The 19,986-nt window shown below is 41.8% G+C and overlaps 2 protein-coding genes across 5 annotated transcripts in view; one reads left to right on the top strand and one right to left on the bottom strand.

Moving 5' to 3' along the window:
- LOC109630033 (rho GTPase-activating protein 42) overlaps positions 1 to 13,098 on the top strand; it is a 62,865-nt gene extending 49,767 nt beyond the window's left edge. Inside the window, exons 9-25 of one of the 4 annotated variants that reach the window (XM_069533945.1) lie at positions 215 to 315; positions 788 to 897; positions 1,875 to 1,931; positions 3,918 to 3,996; positions 4,263 to 4,302; positions 4,661 to 4,723; positions 4,868 to 4,942; positions 5,576 to 5,660; positions 5,853 to 5,911; positions 6,753 to 6,858; positions 7,046 to 7,205; positions 7,280 to 7,430; positions 7,691 to 8,080; positions 8,435 to 8,591; positions 9,943 to 10,005; positions 10,125 to 10,204; positions 11,027 to 13,098. In XM_069533945.1, coding sequence (XP_069390046.1) covers positions 215 to 315; positions 788 to 897; positions 1,875 to 1,931; positions 3,918 to 3,996; positions 4,263 to 4,302; positions 4,661 to 4,723; positions 4,868 to 4,942; positions 5,576 to 5,660; positions 5,853 to 5,911; positions 6,753 to 6,858; positions 7,046 to 7,205; positions 7,280 to 7,430; positions 7,691 to 8,080; positions 8,435 to 8,591; positions 9,943 to 10,005; positions 10,125 to 10,204; positions 11,027 to 11,115 — 1,865 coding nt within the window. In that variant the 3' untranslated portion in view covers positions 11,116 to 13,098. Of the gene's footprint in view, positions 1 to 214; positions 316 to 787; positions 898 to 1,874; positions 1,932 to 3,917; positions 3,997 to 4,262; positions 4,303 to 4,660; positions 4,724 to 4,867; positions 4,943 to 5,575; positions 5,661 to 5,852; positions 5,912 to 6,752; positions 6,859 to 7,045; positions 7,206 to 7,279; positions 7,431 to 7,678; positions 8,081 to 8,434; positions 8,592 to 9,942; positions 10,006 to 10,124; positions 10,205 to 11,026 lie in introns of all 4 variants that reach the window. The other 3 variants (XM_069533944.1, XM_069533948.1, XM_069533947.1) reach the window with 3 other exon arrangements.
- A 35-nt stretch (positions 13,099 to 13,133) lies between these two features.
- pgr (progesterone receptor) lies at positions 13,134 to 19,190 on the bottom strand. Its single transcript, XM_020087931.2, has 8 exons — positions 17,917 to 19,190; positions 17,054 to 17,163; positions 16,037 to 16,153; positions 15,536 to 15,841; positions 15,217 to 15,361; positions 14,991 to 15,121; positions 14,489 to 14,646; positions 13,134 to 14,390 (listed from the first exon to the last, which is right to left on the bottom strand). The coding sequence occupies exons 1-8, from the start codon at positions 18,804 to 18,806 to the stop codon at positions 14,235 to 14,237; spliced, it is 2,013 nt and encodes a 670-aa protein (XP_019943490.2). The 5' UTR covers positions 18,807 to 19,190; the 3' UTR covers positions 13,134 to 14,234.
- Positions 19,191 to 19,986: the final 796 nt, after the last annotated feature.

A 19,986-nucleotide genomic window follows, 5' to 3' on the forward strand; every position in this document is an offset into this window, starting at 1 on the left:
CTCATAATTCATCCGGTTCTCGGATTCGCTTTGATGTGCTCTCAAACAAGGAGGGGGGGGTGATACCACAAATGATAGATTTTTATCAGCACTCATAAACAACTTTTGATTCATCATGCTTTAATTGCAAATTGATTTTCAGAAGTCCTTCCAGAAGTCTGCGTTTCAGAGAAAAATATTTTGGCTCATTTTGTCTTCTATATTTTTGTCCCAGGTCCTCTGGGATGCACATGGATTCGTCACTACTGCACGTATGAGAAAGACAGCAAAACCTTCGCCATGAGCAACACAGAAAACAAGTCGGCCGGGAAACAGGTAGTTTAATCTAATGAAGCTTGCTTAGGTTTAGTTGCAAAAACAAGCTGAGAAAAGACTGTGATCTGTGTGGGTGAAATCAGAATCCTTTTGAGGCTGATAAGAATGTCTCACCCCCAGAGGAAGGAAAAAAAAAAAGTCAAGATGACAGAACTGCAAATTGGCCTCAAAACACAAAAGACTTAACTCGAAGCCACAAATAACAAGAAAAGGGAAATAACCTTGAAGTTTAGATGAGGGTTTGTGCTGATCAAATAATGGAGTTATAATTGTTTCATACTTTGTGTATTAAATCAAACCATTGCCGTCCTGTATTTTTTCTAATGCATTAATTAAACAATCATATTTCTGTTTTTAGACGCGTATCAACATTTTGCATTTGCAACGGCAGAGTCCAAGCAAGCGGATTCATGTTTCTATTTTTCATCTCAGTTCAGAGGCTGTTTATTAATGTTTTTTTGTATTATTTTAGAACGGTCTTGTCCTGAACCAGCCGGAAATGTTCAAGCTCAGATCCTGCATTCGAAGGAAAACCGACTCCATCGACAAGCGATTCTGCTTTGACATCGAAGTGGTGGAGAGGTCTGTGGCTGTCTGAGTAATCCACATGCTCTGAATGTGTTTAAACATTTTGCCTGATCTGAAAACACAGAACCTGATATTTATGAATTTGAATAAAACATTTAATATCCTCCGCAAAGGCCCAACAGTCCCATCATGAAACAACAATCAAATTCTCTAGATCTGGATTGTTATTTGGATCCGCACCAAATTGCAAACACAGATATCCCTTGAACACACCATTGATTTTTATCATCAAGATCTATGAATTATTAAAAAATCAAGGAGAATGTTGAATCTCACAATAATAAAGAAAAAAGAAATCCTGGATCTGATCCCTGATCTTGAGCTGCACCAATATTTAGTGGCTTCTTACTTGACCCATACAGCATCATTCCACCAGGTATTGTTGGTTTTGCATAAGTCTGCCAACTAAAAGACAAACAAATGAACACAAAAAATTATAATGATTCAGTATCCACAAATCAGTGTATTAGTCTGATTTACTTTACTATATACAATGCAATGTATAAAAATGTTATATTGATTATAATATAGTGACCTCATCATGGCAACACTAACTAAATGTAAGTTTTGAAAATGGTCACAGTGGTTAATTTACATTTAACATATTTTAAGATTGAAGTTTAGTTGATGTTTTGTCCTCATGCATTTTTCCTTCTATTGAACTCAACTGATATTGGCAATTAACCCAGATTATCATGGGGAGTAAACAGCATTTGAACATGGTTTGATTCACATCTTCAAAGACTCTCTGTTGACCAGTGTTACATGTTTTCAGCTGTTTGTGTCCTGCATGTTCCTCCAGTCCCCCCCCCTCTCTCTCTCTCTGTGTCTGTCTGTCTCTCTCTCTCTCTTTCCCTCCCTCTGTCTCCCTCTCTATCTCTCGCTCTTGTTTGTTGTTGTACACGACTTCCATATTTGCTCTGCTTCTAAAACCAACTCCCGTCTTTTTCTCTGTGTTCGTGTGAATGTAGAAATGACATCTGTCGTGGAACTCTTTTCAGACCGCTTCAGTTTTTCTATAAAGTCCGGTATGTGAACTGACCAGTGCTGCATGTGCTGCATGAACGTTCTGCTAATTGTTGCACTCACGCCACAATCTCAAATTTCTGATGAAATCCAATTCAAATTTTGAAACCTTTAAAATTGTCCTAAAATTACTCTAATAATCTGTAAAATTATCTTAATCCAATAATCAATTAATCATGTTTGAGGTTTGAAATCTCTTTTGATTTATGAGAATATTCAAAACTGATTTGTACTGTGACCGGGCAGCGGGATAAGAGATTGGCCGAGCATCAAACACCTGAAAGCGGCTCCCTGCTGATTAAAAGCGGCTGCATTGATCAAGCCAAATCCATGAAAGCTTGATATGAGCTCATTATTATGATGTGAGCTTCTGAATATTATAGAATTATCTCATCACCATGTGTTGCTGCTGCGTCGCACCAGCCGGGCCGCCGCCACCGCTCACCCTTGGCAAGTTGCTGAGCATGGACAATAACTGCAGTTTATTTGCAGGACAACTCATTTATCATAAACAGCGATGCCCCAAGGTGCTTACTCCAACCACAAGGACAATGCGGGCCAAGCTCCAGTCATCTTCAGGCTCATCCATTTATCCTTGTTATAATAAACATGCTGTTGCACCCACAGCCCAGACAGAAGCAGGCCGAACGTCAAGGGTGTTTACACCCACACTACTTATTTATTTTGTCATAGAAGGTATTTTCATTTTATTTGCTCAGATTTTGACATTCAGCCCAATTGACCTATATAAGAAGATAGAAGATGTTTTGACTGGTAAAAGCTGAGAAGCCACAAATTATTTCGATATTGGCTCAGCCCCTTCCATAGACAGTGCATTAAGATGGACTACATGACAGCTCCCAAAAAGTACACTTTAATAATAAGTCATTCTTTCCAAAGATGGTGTTAGTCCTGTTAGATATTCATTCACACAGACTCTATGACAATGATGTCAAAAGCACAAGATGGCAGAATGACCAGGATTTTTGGATTTGTTTTTGTACAATGGGAGCCAGTGGAGACGTGTTGTCTTTATAAACAGTCGATGGTTAAATGTCTCAGTCAGCCATGACAGTGAATCTTATCTCACCAAACTACAAAATACACCACTATGCTAGAGCGTGGATACCTGACCCAAGCGTGACCTGTCGGGATCCAATGACTTGGGCGGGTTTTGGAATGATATTCGGGTCGCATTCAAATTAGCTGTACTTTGTTCTTTATTATTATTTTCATTGTGCTAACCTGTACAGTAAAAAAATCCCTTTTGACAAAGAAATAGTCTATGAGCAGTGTTCAATTTTAGATCCTCAATACACTGAAAACTTTTTAAATCTACAGCAACATGTCTGGAATGAGTGTCCCCAGTAATCCACAGATCTGTCACCAGGTTTCAACCATACAATGAAAAGTGGTAACAGGTTGTTTTATGGGTTGAGAGTAATGGGGGTCTCAATGGATTCTTCATAAACACACATCCACTGTGCAGAAATCTTAAAACCTGGTCAAATAAATCCCAAACTATCTGCATGGCAAAATACCCACGGGTTATTTTTATTGCATGTGTGCATGTGTTATATGAATTGTAACACATGCAACCTGACCTGGCTCCATGCTCGCACTAATTTACACTACTGGTGGGGTGGAGTTTTATTTTTTTTTCCCAGTATCATCAGACAAAGTCATATCAACCGAGGCAGTGCAACAAATGCTTATGCGTGAGGAGGTGACGGTGTGTGCATGTTGGGTGCAAATCAAGGAATCACTCTAACATCAAGCACACGTAGCTTTTAATGACGGGGTGTGGAATGCGAACGCACAGAGCCAAGCGAGGGCATCGCTCGTTTGAGGGCAAGAATTTGCACACGAGCTATTTTAGTCGCACTAGTCCTTTTATAGTGGTTTCAGCCAGTGTAAACATGCTCTGTCCAGGGCCCCAACGGCAATGAGATCAGACTGAGACCAGCTTTTCTCTGAAATCTGTCCAGGCATGGCGTTATGACACTGCAGGCACTGTCGGAGGCCAACAGGAGATCGTGGCTGGAGGCCATGGATGGCAAGGAGCCGGTGAGGAACTCTCGCCAGATTGTCTTTGAAATATTCATTTTGTGCTTGCTGCTGTTTGCCCAGGATGTTTTATTTAAGTGTTGTTCTCCGTCACTGGCGTCCTCTACTGGTGCAGGTCAGAATAGAAACCATGACCTCACCATCCACTTGTGCTAATAATAGAACAGTCAAGGAGCACTGGGAAAACAAACTGTGTGACATAATTCTTCTTCTTCCTGGTTTTGTGAAAAAGTGGTTTAATAATGATTTTTGCAACCTTTCTCTAGATTTACAACCTGCCGGCCATTCTGAGCAAAAGAGAAGAGAGTAAGTGTTTTTTTCTTTAAAACCTCTTTCCTGATTTTAAATGAATCCTAAAAAGAAGAAAGTAAGTGCCTCTTTCATTGAATTCATCTTTTTAGGGTTGTGATCAAATCCACACACACACATAATATAAAATAACATATTTTGTTACCTATGGCTACAGCATGTGTGTTCATTAACACAATCACTTGACATACACACACTCAGCTGACATCACAGAGCCTTCTAGCACGGGAGGGGGGTGTCATATCTTATTAGTCAGAGCAGCAGCACGGGCAGAGCTTATTATTCCTGCAGGATGCGTGGTTAACCCAGACTGTGACTGACGTGTGTTGAACCCTCTCCTCCTGTTGTATTACAGCATTTCTTAATGAGGCGGGATTTAACTTCGTACGGAAATGCATTGACCTGGTGGAGGTGAGAGGTGAGGCATTCAAACACAGCACACGGTGGTTGTGAATAACAATGCGCTGCATTCATTCATCGGTGGACGTGGTGACGCGATGCCTTGGTTTGTCTTTGTTGCTCGTTCCACTTCTTTAATTCCCTTCTTTCTTTGGTCTCTCAGGCATAAACACATTGGGGCTGTACAGAATCGGAGGTGTCAACTCCAAAGTCCAGAGGCTGATGACTACGGTCTTTTGTAAGTAGCCTTGATATCACAAAAAAACACATTCGTACTCACAGACCTGCAGCAGAATTGGGTAAAAATGAGCCAAAACCCATTTTAACAGTATTCATCAAGCACAGAAGAGTTTCTCTCTCTCTTTCCCTTTCACTGTTTCTTTATACTGTTTATATTTAACATCATTCTCACATGACATGCAGCAAAACAAGCAGGTATGATTCTGTGATTTCTAAATACCTGGGTGGCCATTATCTTTTTTTATTGTCTTTTATTTTCCATCCTCTCAGGTTGAATCTAGTGCTTTAACAAACCTAATGTGACCCTGTAGAGTGAGAGAAGAGGTCCTCCTTGTGGCGTGAGACAGTAACAGCCATCTGGCCTTGTCATCATGTTTGCAAACGTTTTATACATTTAAAAAAATGTCTGAATAATAAAACTTGATCTCCGTCTCTGTGACACAACACACATGTTTTTCCCGTGCACTTGCATATATTTCAAAGTCTCCTCTCGAGTCAGTTTACACAAGGAGACAGTCTGTATTTTTAATGCCCGTTTTAAAGCGGGTCGTGTCAGGTTGCCTCGCTTTCTTCAGACAGTTTACAGCTTAATCGTTGTGGAGATATAAAAACAAAGTGTGTTCCCCAACAGCCTCCAAGGCACCTGCGGATATGGACCTGGACCCGGAGACGTGGGACAACAAAACCATCACCAGCGGCCTGAAGAATTACCTCAGGTCAGCTCGCCCTGCCAGCTGTGTGTCCTCAGCTGTCAGGAATCATCATTATCTCCATAATGTCTCTTTGAAACCTTGCAGGTGTTAGTCATGCATTCAGCACTGCCACTGACTCACACATGAGGGGAAGGTGGATGTGTTGAAAAGAGCTGTGTCACCCAGAGAATAAAAACTCTTCTCTTTACTCATCAGGTGTCTCTCCGAGCCTCTAATGACCTTCAAGCTCCACAAAGATTTTATCATGGCTGTCAGTAAGTTATGACCAGTTACTAATAATCATATTGTAGCAGTAAGACTTTCATTATTATATGTGAGGGATTATTAAATTAGCAGAGTACACTCACGTCAGTTTACTGAAGAAAGTTTGAATTGTAATCGTCTGTATTTGTTCCAGGAAGTAGCACATCTTTCACTTTGTTTAAAGAGCAAGAGGCTTTGAACTGAACCACGATTGAAGTTAATTCATTTCAACAGCTTTGTGGACACGTTGACAGTAGGAAGATTCAAACAAGCAACGATTGCACCAATTAAACTCTTTCCATCTCAGAAAATGGCTGCGTGCCATGTGTGGCGAAAAAATTTCAAACTGAGAAATTAAATTGGTTAAATCTGTGCCCATTGGTTTCTTTCTTCACTGCGAGACATAGCTTGAAACTTCAATGTGGAATTTTTTTGTTTTGTTTTCAACCACAATTTGAAGTTCTAGTGACGTCCCCGCTCTAAATATGTCTGTAATTAACGAGCTGTTTCCTCGGCCTGTGGTGATGCTGGTTGCAGTTTTCTTTCTGAAACTGTAAAAGGGACCTGCAGCGATTGCCGCTGCTGCGCAAAGAGCTGCTGCGCAAAGAGCTGCTGCATTTCCAGATCGCACACAAAGTCGACACCTTACGTGTGAGACTGATGAACGATTGTGGAGAGATACGAGTCACATACAGACAGTCAGACTCCGTTTATGTTTAGTAGATGAATTAACTGCATCCATACGTGTCAGAATAATCTATTCTGTGATCATAGGATTATTATTATTGGATAGATCTGGAAAAAAAGCTATATCCCCATCCTAATAATTTTATATCAATTTGCCTTTCTTAGAGTCAGATGATCAGAACTACCGGGTGTGTGCCGTCCACGCCTTGGTGCACAAGCTACCCGAGAGGAACAAAGAAATGCTGGAGCTGCTTTTAAAACACCTCGTCGTGTACGTATTTCAGCAGTGAATCCGTCACATCCCCAGGGGAGACAATTGAAACATTTTATGACTGATTATATTATATATCATAAATGTGACGTGTCCCTAAAACTGTTATTATCTAGTGAGGAATAAATCGGTAGAACAATAGAGTTTGTGTTTAGCAGCGTGTGATTCCCATTGTGTCGACCTGCAGTGTTTCCACACAAAACCAGTGCAACCTGATGACAGTGTCCAACCTGGGTGTCATCTTTGGACCCACCCTGATGCGCTCGCAAGAGGAGACTGTGGCCGCAATGATGAACATCAAGTTCCAGAATATCGTGGTGGAAATACTTATCGAGAACTTCAACAAGGTGAGTTACAGTCTTGAAATTTCAAAACCCCACCTGAAATACAACCTCAATATTCTTTCATGGATCTCCACCAGATTTTCCACCAGCCTCCGGACCCCAACGTGCCCCTGCCCCAGCCGCTGAGCCGGCCAGGCCCTCGCAGGAGCAGGGCCATCTGTCTGTCGACGGGGCCCAGGAAGCCCCGCAGCCTCTACACCCCAACACTTTGTCTGGCAGACGCAGAAAGTGAGTACCAAAGCGGTGATCGCCACCGCAGGTCATTACACCACCATTTGCCAAAATGTGTCAGGGGCCTTTAATATTTCTCAGACATCTGCACAATTTCTGACGGATTCCCCTTCTAACGAGCTGGCTTAATAAACAGAAAGCTGAAGGAATATTATCTTGTGAGAAGAGGGATTTTCTTTAAGTCATAAATGAACCACCTCCTCACAAAGCAGGTTTTAATGAGGGCTTTGTATTCCTCCTCCCTGGTCCCTGCATAGGTGACACTTTGAGCAGCAGTCCGGGCAGCACCCCCATGGGCAGCATGGAGTCTCTGTCCTCCCACTCCTCTGAGCAGAATACCTCCTCCAAAACCGCCTCCTCTGCTCAGGTGAAGGAGAAGTCGCACCTGGACCTCTGCCGGACGCCGTCGCAGCTCTCAAACGGCCCCAAAAGCACCGTGTGTGTCAGCAGCCCCGAGTCCAGCTCCAGGGAGGACGCGGGTCGTACAGACGGAGAGTCGGAGGATGCTCTCAGCTTGTGTTCAGTCAGCACAGCACCCAGGCTGTCTCCCGCACCGAAAAAAGCCCCACACTTCCGCACCGATCTCAGGCCGCCGCTGCCGAGCCGTTCACCTGCTCCCTCCCTGAAATCCCTGCATATATCTGAAGGTGGGACAACCATGGAGTAATCCGTCAGGCCTGCCTGTCATTACTGCATCGATTATGTTTCCCTGGCAGTAATGAAGGGGAAAGTAACCTCATGAAAGTGTCATTTTCAAGTCTGGATTCGTAAACTGGATTGTTTTATTGTCATAACTTATTCCTCCAGGACGTTGTAATTTCAAAGAGTGATAGCACCCCCTCCCCTTAAAGCATGATTTAAATACCTGCATTAAAATATTTCTGACATGGATCAGTTCCTGAGTTATTCGATGCCGCGTGTGTTTCGGGGTATCAAACTTTTTAGTATCTTTTTGTCATTTACTAGCAGACAGAACTTATTATTTGTGTCTCTGCCTCAAGGCCACAGGAGCTGCTCTGGATCTGTCCAAAATCTGTCAACGCTGGAGCCCAGAGAGACTCTAAAGCCTGCGGAGCACCCAGACCTGCCACCCAAACAAGTCATCCGCCGCAGGCTGGACAACTCAGTTGGCAACGGATACCAAAGACCTGGCTCAGTGTAACTTAGACTTATTACTTTAGATTAGTGCTTCTGATTAATCTGAATCGTTAGTATCATTGTGGTCATCTCCGGAGTTCAGTGCATCTCTGGAAGCAGCTATTTGGGCATAAAAATTATGTGAAGATAAAAGAAAATTCAAATCAGTCTTTATTTTTAATTATCAAGATAAATATCACAATATTTTCTTCTTTTAAGTTTTTCTAAACTCTAACTTGATAAACAGCAAATAATTTTACAAATCTGATGGGCTATTCCTCATTGTGCAAAATGCATAAGCAATATATTGATATTTATTTGGAATGTTGTTATATTTCTATTGTGATAAATATAGATATCTCTTTATTGCTCTGCCTTATTTTAAAGTAGGTCACTTGTTTCACTTGGAAATCTGACATCTCTGGGTTTAGACTGAAAACAAGTGATTTAAAGCAGCTAACTTGGCTCTGAAAATGTTAACACACCAGGCATTTTTCTATGTTTTCATCAATCAACCAAACGATTTTTATTAATTATGCTAACACTCCATACACATAATATTCTCTTTGGGCATGTTGATGATAAAAAAAAGTCTTCTCTCCTATTGGGCGAATGTTGATTTTTGGGTCGGTGGTAAAAGTTGGGAAAAGCCAATTAGTGATTACGGTGAGAGTTTCCAGGAAATTAAAGTCATGGAGACACGACTCCCTGTCTCCACCTCCTCCTCCATCTGTTTATGAGCGCAGAGCATTGAGAGGTCTCTAAGATCACATGAGCATGTGTGAGCAGATTTATGTCTTTTCCTCTATGGTGGGAGAGCTGGCTTTAATTATGCTCAACCGGCTCCTGGGTTGACGTGACCCAGCAGCCGTCTGAGCTCACTCTCCCGGGACGAATAGATTGTTTGACTTGTCGTGTGTGAGAAGCTGCTCACGTGGTATCTCAAGTAGTGTCCTTGTATAGCACCCACCCGGCTCGCCCACGGTCCAGCTGTCCCCTTGACTCTCTTGACTCTGGGGCTGTGGTGTGCAGGTTCAAGAGCAGCCCTGTTAAATGTTTTTTAACTTGGTTTATGTGCGTGCTGAAGCTTGGTCCGCCCGGAGGAAGGAAACCTCCCGCCTCTCACCTCCTTCTAGACAATGAGGAATGCTGGCACGGCCGAGAGAAAGTGGACAGACCTGTTTTAGGTAGAAAAGGTCAGATAGGGTTGAGTTTGTCTCTGGGGCAGCACTGCCAATCAAATAGATTAATAATAGTATTGCTTTCTAATCATCTCATCACGGGACTTGTTTTTCTTTCTATGACAAAATATGTTTGTAATCCTTGACATAATCACGTTGAACGATCTCTGTTGTGTTTGTAATGGTTGCAGGGTTGCTGCCAGAGCCCTGCTATTTGAAAACATCCCTTCCCTGCAGTCTGTTCCAGTCGGAAGGTGCCGTTAAAACCACAACACAGCAGTTTTGACTTAATTAACCCCCGACCTTGTTCTCATCTCTTCTCATCTTTCCTGACATTCCCTGTTTTTTTTTATTTGCTTGCCTGTCTTCACAGAGATGCCAAGGCCATGTACTCCTGTGAGGCAGAGCACAGCCACGAGCTCAGCTTCCCCCAGGGGGCGCACTTCTCAAACGGTGAGCAGAGTCAGAGGACAGAGGGGAAACTGTGCTGCAGCAGTTTCTCACCACAGCACACATGCCTCCTTGCGTAGGCTGACTGGACATCTGAGCCGTGCACACAGGCAGTCTGTCATGTACTGGCAGCGAGCACTTGGCCAATTCCCAGTGTTGTGTGGAGGCATAAAATAATTTTGCTCTTAGCGTGACACCCCCATGCATTAACTAAAGAAACAAACAGCCCCTGGGATTTTTTATTGCCTTTGCTTTTTCCATGAAGAGATGACTTGGCCCACAACCAGTGCAGGCAGGTCACTGCAACCTAGAGATGGAAGGCACCAGTGCCTGTTCCCTGTTAACACAGCCAACAGAGCCAGCAGCCAAACGTAGAAACGTCAACAAACGCTCCCCAGCATTTACCAGAGGCCAAAGCACTTTTACAGCTCTCAGCGTCTACAGGCCGATTAGGCCTCCTCCTTATTCAGCAAATCTGATCATTATTAAAACTTAATTTTGATGAATCTCAGCTATCCTTTACCTCATTGTTTCTACTCTAAGTGTGTGATTAAGTAAGATGATCCCATGTTCAAGCCTGATAATACTCTGCAGGGACTGAATTAATGAGCAGCCTGACCCCGAGGCTTCCTTGATCTGCTTTAAATGTTTATTCGTCTGCGTAATAGCGTCTTTAGTTGTTTTGTTTTTTTCCGCTGGTATTCACCAAGTCTGGGAAATAACGTAATTAAATACAAATCCAGTGATTCTCATCAGATTACACTTAATGTGCTTCTTTTTTCTTTCACTGAAGTATTTTTTTTGTTCTCTCTTTTCCTCCTGTAGTTTACCCCTCTGTTGAACCAGGCTGGCTCCAAGCAACGTACGAGGGAAAAACCGGTTTAATCCCTGAGAATTATGTCGTCTTCCTCTAACAGGTGGTTAACGCTGCATCTTTTTCATGGTATCCATGGAAGAAAAAAAAGAATACAGATGTGGTTGGTTGTTGTTCATTGCCGTGCTGCCATTATCGCTGACAACCAACATTTCTACAATTTATGTATTCTTCAAGTAGAGCAGTAATTGTTGTAACATCTTTATTCGAGAGCGTGGTGTTTCAGTTTGAGCGCAGGATTTTATTGATTTCACGTTAAGATTTTGTAACGCTTTCACTTGCACTCAAATACCCCCGCTTGTGCTCAAATTGTGTGCTCGCGCTCAGATATTTTGTTGCTCGGAAAGATTGCTGCTCACCCCCTCATGCTCATGCTGCTTCTGCGTGTTCGTGTGCTAAGTCTGCTCTCTGAGTTCTCCTCAGTTGTTTCTGTGCAACAAATCTGTCAAACTTCAATAGAATACAAGGTGTAGTTGCCACATAGAAGCAGAACGGCATATATTTTGTTCCTATAGCTGCTATGAAGAGTAACCAAATAAAACTTAAGATCCTTGATATTGCAGTTCCATGTTAAACCAGGAATCTGCTGGACTCCTGATCCGTGAAGGTGTTGTCGCTTTTTTCCTTCAGCCCACAAAGGACTCTTAGAGAAGTAAAGCTAATTAAAGACAATTCCCTTCATCAACACTACACCTGGCGAGGAGAATAGCTTAAACTGGAACACAGGAAATCTGCCCAAGCAACAAAATATCTGCGCACTTGAGCACAAGCAGAGGCTGTTTGAGTGCGAGCGCAGTGTTTTGATTGAAATCATTGCAAAATCTGACCTTGATATCAGTAAGTTCGACTCTAACACAACCTCATATTAACAGTCCTAAAAGTTCAAAGTCCAAAATGTACCTCCATTTTCTTTAACAACTTCATTGTGACATGAAAAACAAGAAAAAAATAAGTACGACATTATTGATGGATGTAAATGTTTGTATATGTAATGACCCGTCGACTGCACTGATGTTTTTAGTCCCAGTTTTAACCTTTCAGAGTCACAAAAAAAATCACAATCAATTTCACAAGTTTTATTATATATGTAATAATAATATATCTTTAAACTTCCCGTTATATCAACATAAACTTTCAGCAAGTGCTACATGAAAATCTGCACAGTTTCATAAATATTTCTGTATTAACCGTAATTGAACAAACTGTGATCTTTTTTTTAAAGTAAGGATATTAATCTAATCTATGAGTAAAAGCAATAATGGGGTTTTTGCACCTTAACTCTCATGTGTATGGCCTGTGATCATTGTTGGACCACTGAACCTGCTCACTGCTGCAGTGCACTTTCTGGTTAGCTACACAGTACTGTACTGTACATTAAAGCTCATATGTTCTCCTGTAGTCGCTAATCAAAAAATATTTACTTCTTATCACATCAAATATACGCCATGTGTAAAAAAAGTGTTTTTATAACGTCACGAACGCTTCGTTCATGAGGTGAAACCTTCAGCTCTGATGCTTGGTACGTTAACTCGCTGGTACACTGGTGTACTAGTAATGACAATGTATTCGACTGTGTTGTGTTAAAGACTCCATTTAATATTTAATTTTCTGCCACTGTCGAAACTTTTCCAAAGTAGAAAGTTCTTCATGATCTAAAAAGTGAAAAATAACAACAATAAATAATTTTCTTCTTCAGTTATTACGAACTGAATAAATTACTCCAAAAATAAACTTTCTGTGGCAGGAAAAATGTATTTCTGAAGGTATTTGAGATCTGGCAGTTGCCAAGATCACAGTGTTCTTTTCCATTTACATCTTTAAGAATGTGAAGTGACCTTGGAATAATACTCCCCTACAGTCTGAATTCAGATGGCGGAAGTGACATCAGTATCCTGAATATGTAATCACTTGGCATCATTTTTTTATTTCTTTTATATATTGGCAAGCTTGTTTCCTTGCAATCATCTACTGTGTCTTAACGGTGCATGAACATGTCTATAAATAAATAGCGTGATTCATTACACCCGCGCTTCCATATTCTTTGTCAGAGTAGAACTTGTTTGCTGGAACGAGGAACTTGAAATTCAACATGGGAAACATCTTAAACGTTTTAGCTGTTGGAGGGTTGAATCTCTTCCTACTTTAAAACATAGACGTGCTTTTCACAGAAATAAATCTCAGGATTAAACTGATGATATAGGTTCTTTCCTCTCCACAGTTAAATTTGTTTTATTGCACATTTTTGTCCTTTGTCAAGGCAGGTATTTTTATTTCACTTAAATAGAATTTAGTTTAAAGTTAAGTCCGTTAGTTTTAAGGATTTCAAGACTACATAAACGCACTCAATCCATCACATGCATCCTACTAACATCCATCAGTGTGTGTATATCCATGTGGATTTAGAAAATTAAAAATCTCTTCTATTATAAAAATAACACATGTAGGGCACTGAGCTGTGTAGGTGGAGATGTGCATAGACTCCACATATCACTTACACAGTTATGTTGTAGTTTTCTGTCCTCCACCACAGAGGCTATGTTTGTCTGTATATATTATATATTGTGTAATTTTCTGGTCCCAAGGAAGAACCCATTACATTTTGTTGCAGATCAAGGGAATTACCAGGTAATAATTCATGGATCTTGATGAAAAAAATCTGACATTTACACATGTGTGCAATTTGGTGCAGATTGATTGAATTTAACGGGACTGTTGGGTCTTGGTTTAAACACATGAGAGTTGTCTTCCTCCCTGACGAAGGTGCTGTTAACCCTAAAATAACACGATTACTTAAAGTGGCAGCTTTCTGTGTCTCCTGCACGTCTCCTTTATTGAGGGAACACTTTGGGTTAGAAACACTGAATATTTATGCTGTAGTACAAAAATATCTCTATCTCTAGAGGTTCTCGAAGAGGACGGCTGCACTAGAATCATACAGAGGAGCTTCACTGATTCATGCCTCTGAATTTATAATATTCAAGATGGTTCTGGACTTAAAACGTATTTTTAAGGAACATGTTCATTGTAGTTCACCTCATAAAGAGCATCAGAGGCAGTTTGGCAAATTACAGATGACTGACTACATTTGTAATCGGTGGGTTGCTGAGTAATCCAGTCGCAGGATGTCTCCGCAGGGTTGTGACGTCTACGCTGGCATCGTCATTTGCTGTGGAATAAGAGGGGCCTCACCATGCCGGCCAGGACCTTAGGAAGCTGGGAGGCAATGACCTCTGACATCATCTCTGGAAACTCCACTTTCATGGCGTCGGCCTGGATGAAGGTGCTCAGACAGAACAGGTTGACCTTCTTCACTATCTGTCGGAGGAGAGACACGCAGACAGTTTGTCTTAGCAAATTGCATTGAGACATGTGAATTTATGGTTTTCGTGCTCAGCTGTGCAGAGGGAGCCTACATCGTGCATGGTGTCCATGAGTTTGGTGAGGTGGAAAAATCGCTGGGAGCTGGCCACCATGCCCTTCTCCCTCATGTGGATCGCATTGGTCAGCTCCCGGATGTAGTTCTGTCTCATGTCTTCAAACACTGCCTGACTTTTGAGTCCCTCAAGAGGCACTGAGGAGCAGACAGGACAAAAACACATTCAAAAAAGGATTTTCTCCAAACATGCACAGTAGAAACAAATGTCGAAAAATGAAGTTCCAGTCAACCGTTTTTGTTTTTAACTTAACAAAACAATGTGTTTTTCAGTCTGTGTAAAACCAGGACTCGATAGCAGCTGCTACATAAATCCTGTCAAGGTCCAGTCGCCCTGTGCAACACTCAACACTCCCTTTTTTGTCCAGCAGCTCCACAGTAGATTGTTATCGCAGCATCACGTCTCTGTTTGCAACACTTTATGCTGAATGCTTTTAATTCAAACAAGGTCAGTGTTGCAGAAAAATGGATTTGTCTTTTACCTGTGTTGAGAAGTATTATGGCTTTCATGCAGAGAAACTCCTCATGGGTGACTTGGAGGTTTGCAAACTCCTGGGGAATGAACTGTATTGCCAGGCAGAGGTCGTAAATCGGAGTTCTCCTCATTTGCTCCCTGACGGAAAGAGAACAAAAATGGTTTCCCAACATCTCAAGAGCTGGTTCTTGAATAAATGCATCAGTCTCATGTATTTAACAACTTCTACTTACTGGCTAAGAACCAGGTCGGGTGCAAAGTATAAATATTCACTGGTGACATTCTGATAAGAGCGCCACCCGAGCGAAAACACCATCAGGTTCATCCACGAGTACTGGATGAGGGTCATCTGATCGGTGATGTGAAGATTACGAAATCCTATGAAAGAAAAGAAAATGTGATTGTCAAATTATTATTCAGAACTTGGAATCCCTTGTCTCATATCCAATAATCATGGCTTCTATCTGAGTCAGTGTTTAAAGGATGAGACCTTCAGTGAGGCAGTGGATCTCCATGGCAACAATAGGTGACCCTGAGCTGAGCGATCGTTACCTGGCAAAGACTTGGACCACTTGACGATCCACAGCAGCTGTTTTTCACACAGCCTGTTGAGACTGGTGAGCAGGAGATGGGGCACGTCGGACTGGGAGTTGTCATAGCCGGAGTACATGACGTCCGGTTCAATGTTTTCCAGGATATTGATGATCTGTTGGCTGAGCTGCACCTCTCGGATGCCTGGTATGCAAGACATGGAGGTCAAGGTCTGACTGTCGCTGGACATGGCCAAGTGGGACTGGAACATCAGGGACGGGGCCAGACCCAAGGCTTTCATGGCCCCGAAACGCTTCAGCTTCCTGCCTGTGGCACGGATACAAAGACTGGTTAGATTTGATGACGAAGAGCACAATTTGGGCTTTTTCTTCTTTAAATTTTAAATCAGTATATATTGTCTTTTTAATCAATTGAAACCACAACTAATTCAATTGTTTGTTTCATTTCTGCCATATGGGAGCATTAGCTCTGTGCAAAAAAGAAAATCCAACCCAATGCTACCTCCAAGCATCATCCCTGCTTGATAGCACTTTCTGAGGCGACATGCTGGGCAATTTTTCCTCCGGATTTTGTCCACAATGCAGTCATTCCGCCCAGCGCACAGATAGCTGTGATGACCTGTTGAGTGAAAGGATAGGGAAAATACACAGATTTTTAACAGTCTTTGATTTTCAGATACATGGGGGAGGAGTAGAGGCACATAATGGGGGTGGGGGGTGTTGAAGGGCTCCTGACTATTATCATGACTGCTCCACTCTACTCTGAGGCAGCGTTCTGAGGACAGATCTAAAGAAGAAAATTAGATAGAGGCAAGGCTGGGAGGACAGAGTGACACGGCCGTGGTGAGACATAGTGGCTCTTACATATCTCACATCCCCAGATAACGAGGAAAAACAAGTCCGAGACGAAGAACACGGTGAACACTGGTCAGTGTGATACTGTTGCTATAATGACCTTTTAACAACTACCATTGAAGGTCAGTCAAATTTGATGCGGTAACTCCCCTTTCAATGCACCACAGCATGTGAGAGCTGATATCAGAGAATATAATCCCTCCTTTGGGGTTTAATTTCTTTGTACCAGCGCCCACTGATCAACTCATAGACTTCATAAATCAGCTTAACTTTAATTCAGAGGAGCCCTTAAAATGTAACATTAGTGGAGTAATGGAGTATAGTGATAAGGGGGCGAGAGATTACACATGCACCAGCAGAACAAAAACAATAGATACACTGTTCACTGTGTTGTAGATAGAAGTAGAGAGATGAAAAACAAAGAGATAGTGGTTGATAAAACAAAAAGAACTTGATAGAATAAAGTAGTTTAAGTATCTACTGTAGCAGATGATGTCTCTATTTCCCAGTTCCAACATATTATATATGTGGCTTGCAAATTTTGCGATGTCTTGAATCTTGAAATGTGTACAAAAACTAAACACAAAATTATGTTTGGAACGAGTTGTAAATAGCAACTCAACATTTCCAGAAGCAGGTATTAGGTTTTCTGTATTTCGCTTACCTTCGACTGCTCTTTTAAAAAAGACTTTACAGCTCCCACAGGTCAAAACACCGTAGTGACAACCTGACGCCTCATCGCCGCAGATCAAACACTGTCTCTGTGGCGGCATACTGAGGAGGAGAAAGAAGATAAAGTACATGAAAGAACGCCTCAATAAAGCTAGAGTTTGTATCATAAAAAGGCAAAAACTAAATTTTGATCAAATTATACAGTTTCTATTTTTATTGTCTAACCCTTGACTTAATTCAAAGCTTACTTAAGAGACCTCTTTACATGTTTGCAGATTAAGATAAGACTAAATATGATGACCCATAAGGACCATTATATGGTTATAAAGAGTTTATAGATTTTTAGGAGCGTCCTGTTGTTAAGTGGAAGAACTTATGTGTAGAATAATTTAACTAGAATCCAAGTTTCCATGAAGTGCAGATGACAGTTGAGATGCATAAAGGTGAGCGGATGTGACTCCCTATCAGATCACTTTCTATTTCCAAATGCTCAGAAACAGACTCATGAATGTCATCGTAATCAACACTGGCAAATAATCTGCCTAATAACTTACTGACCATGAACTCACATTGATTACTGAGTTTAAGTCATATCACAAAGTTAGTTTCAAAGTTTGTGTGACTCAATAAAGTTCATATCACTTAAAAGTGAGAGTTTATAGTAAAAGTAATAGTCACTGCTGCACCTTGGAATGTTTAAAGTTTTTGTTTTGGATTTTATTTGACTTTATTTTCTAGGAAGCTCTTTCTACCTTGCTTTTATCTTTAATTTAACTATTCCACTGCTGATCTGACCTGTTTCATCTCATTGTACCCTGTGTTAACTGGAATATAAATGAAACTTGGTCGAATTACCCGGGGAATGCAGCGAAGGGTAAATGGTTCCTCTGGGTGAGGGCCTGGGTCTGGATCCCATCATAGCAGCCGAGAGTGAACGGGTCGTCGGTCACAGCTGCGGACTGGCACCAGTACTGGGGCTCAGCTGGCATCTGCCACCGGGCCACCTCGTTCTTAAACATCGGCTGCTGCGCTGCTGCGTGATTGTTGGCGTCAAAGTTGATGACGGTCTTCCCGGTAGACCCGCACCTGGAGTCGGCCCTCGCCTGGCCCAGCGCCGACAGCTGCTCCGGCTGGTTAAGGTCCATCAGGAAGTTCGGAGAAGCGTCCAGCACCGACCGAGGAGCCGCGGTGGCTGCCGTCCCGAAGCTCGTCGACTCCGCGTCACCGAGCCCGAGCTGCTGCGGCTTCATGTAGGAGTCACAGCAGCTGGCAAGAGCCGGTATCTCCGGTGATGGGTCAAAGTTAGGACACGGGGTCTCCATAATCCCCGAGGGCTCCTTTTCGTCTTTTATGAATTTACGCGCTCCGACTGTCGCTGCGCCTGGCAAACTTTCGGACGTGGCCAAATCCGTCCTCTGAACTTTTACAAACTCTTCCCATGGCAAACTGTCACACTTAAGAAACTCACTGCCCCGGTCGTAAAAGTGTTTTGAAGCGATAGAACCATCGAGCACGTTACAATCTTTAAAAACATCACCCTCGACGCTGGAGTGGAGCCCATGGATCAGTGCGCCAGCGTTACCGAAATTACGCACGGAGGGTGGCATGCAAGTTAGAGCCTGTGCCTCTGTGGGTAGTTTAATATTACCGTACCCGGCTTCACTGCAGTCACCCACTCTTGTATCGGTTGAATCGACGATGGCAACACCCATGGTGATCATCCTTCCGTTTATTTTATTCTCCATTTTCTGAACCGCAAAGCGCACAGCAGCAGAGATGTGGAGCGCGTCCGGAGGCTGGACGGTGAGTGATAAATTGTGGCTCAGAGACCTTCCTGTAATCCTCCTCCTTTTCGAGGAACTCTGTGACTTCGTTCTTTCTTTCACACGAGAGTCTCTGTTCCAAGTTTAACAGCTGATGAGAGAAAACAACGATAAACTACTTGTATGTCTTGATGCTGAGGAATCAGTCGTGCGTAATTTTGAATCTTTCCTGAAAATAAACCTGACATATTTGGATGAATCACAAAGTGTTGTTTCCTTGTTCTCGTGTGTCTCTGAATAGTTGTTCAAGATTTCAGTAACTTTCTTCTTTCAGACTAAACCCGGGAGAAGCTTCCGAGAGGAGAATAAACGCAGAGTCAGGCTGGAGAAATGTATGGAGTTGCACCGCTTTAACTGCAAATCTGTGATAACATATCCAGCCAATGGGAAGAGTCAACAATGGATTACCTCGATGTCGAGGGCCATTAGTCACCACCCTGCTGTACATGGATGAGGTGTAACACGATGCCACGTTTGGCCAATGCCAGAAATTATTGAAAACCAAAGCAAAACCAGACATGATATAATACTTGGCTATACTAAGTAATAAACAGTTCAATTAGAGATCAAAATCCAATATTATGGTTGTCACAGAGACTGAGGACAAAATTATTCATCTAATTTTTAACTTAGAAACATACAATCTATGTAAGTCTGCAATAAATTTAAGTAATTTACTTTGATTTTAAATTTTACCTATTTTTTGCAAAAGATTCAATAGATTTATATATATTTAATAATTTCCTACATTTGCATATTTGCATCTATTCATTATGTTTTTACTGTATATTTGTCATACATGTTGGGAAGTAGTACAAGACCAGGCATACTAATATACTTGGACACACTGAGTGAATAAACACTCAAAAACGGATCAAATCTTAAACCCTGCTGGGTTCAGTTGGAGAGCAGCATATTGTGGGTTCATAATATGCTGAGGACAAAATCATGGATCTAATTTATGCTTCAACATGTATTGACAACTGCGAAACATCATCCAATCTTTGTTATGTCTGTACAATTATAATTTTTACTTTCTTTGCAAAAGATAGTTCTCATTCAATAGTTTCATTTTCAATTATCTTCCATTTTCACATATGTA

The sequence above is a fragment of the Paralichthys olivaceus genome, chromosome 11 (genome assembly GCF_024713975.1).
Source record: "Paralichthys olivaceus isolate ysfri-2021 chromosome 11, ASM2471397v2, whole genome shotgun sequence".
NCBI classification, from domain to species: domain Eukaryota; kingdom Metazoa; phylum Chordata; class Actinopteri; order Pleuronectiformes; family Paralichthyidae; genus Paralichthys; species Paralichthys olivaceus.

Excerpts from the sequence above, each read along its gene's own strand:
- pgr (XM_020087931.2), bottom strand. The coding sequence starts at position 18,806 with ATGGAGAATAAAATAAACGGAAGGATGATCACCATGGGTGTTGCCATC. Across the intron at positions 15,362-15,535 it reads GTGGTCCAAGTCTTTGCCAG|GATTTCGTAATCTTCACATC; the intron begins GTAACGATCGCT and ends TTTCTTTCATAG. Across the intron at positions 14,391-14,488 it reads TCATGGACACCATGCACGAT|ATAGTGAAGAAGGTCAACCT; the intron begins GTAGGCTCCCTC and ends CTCCTCCGACAG.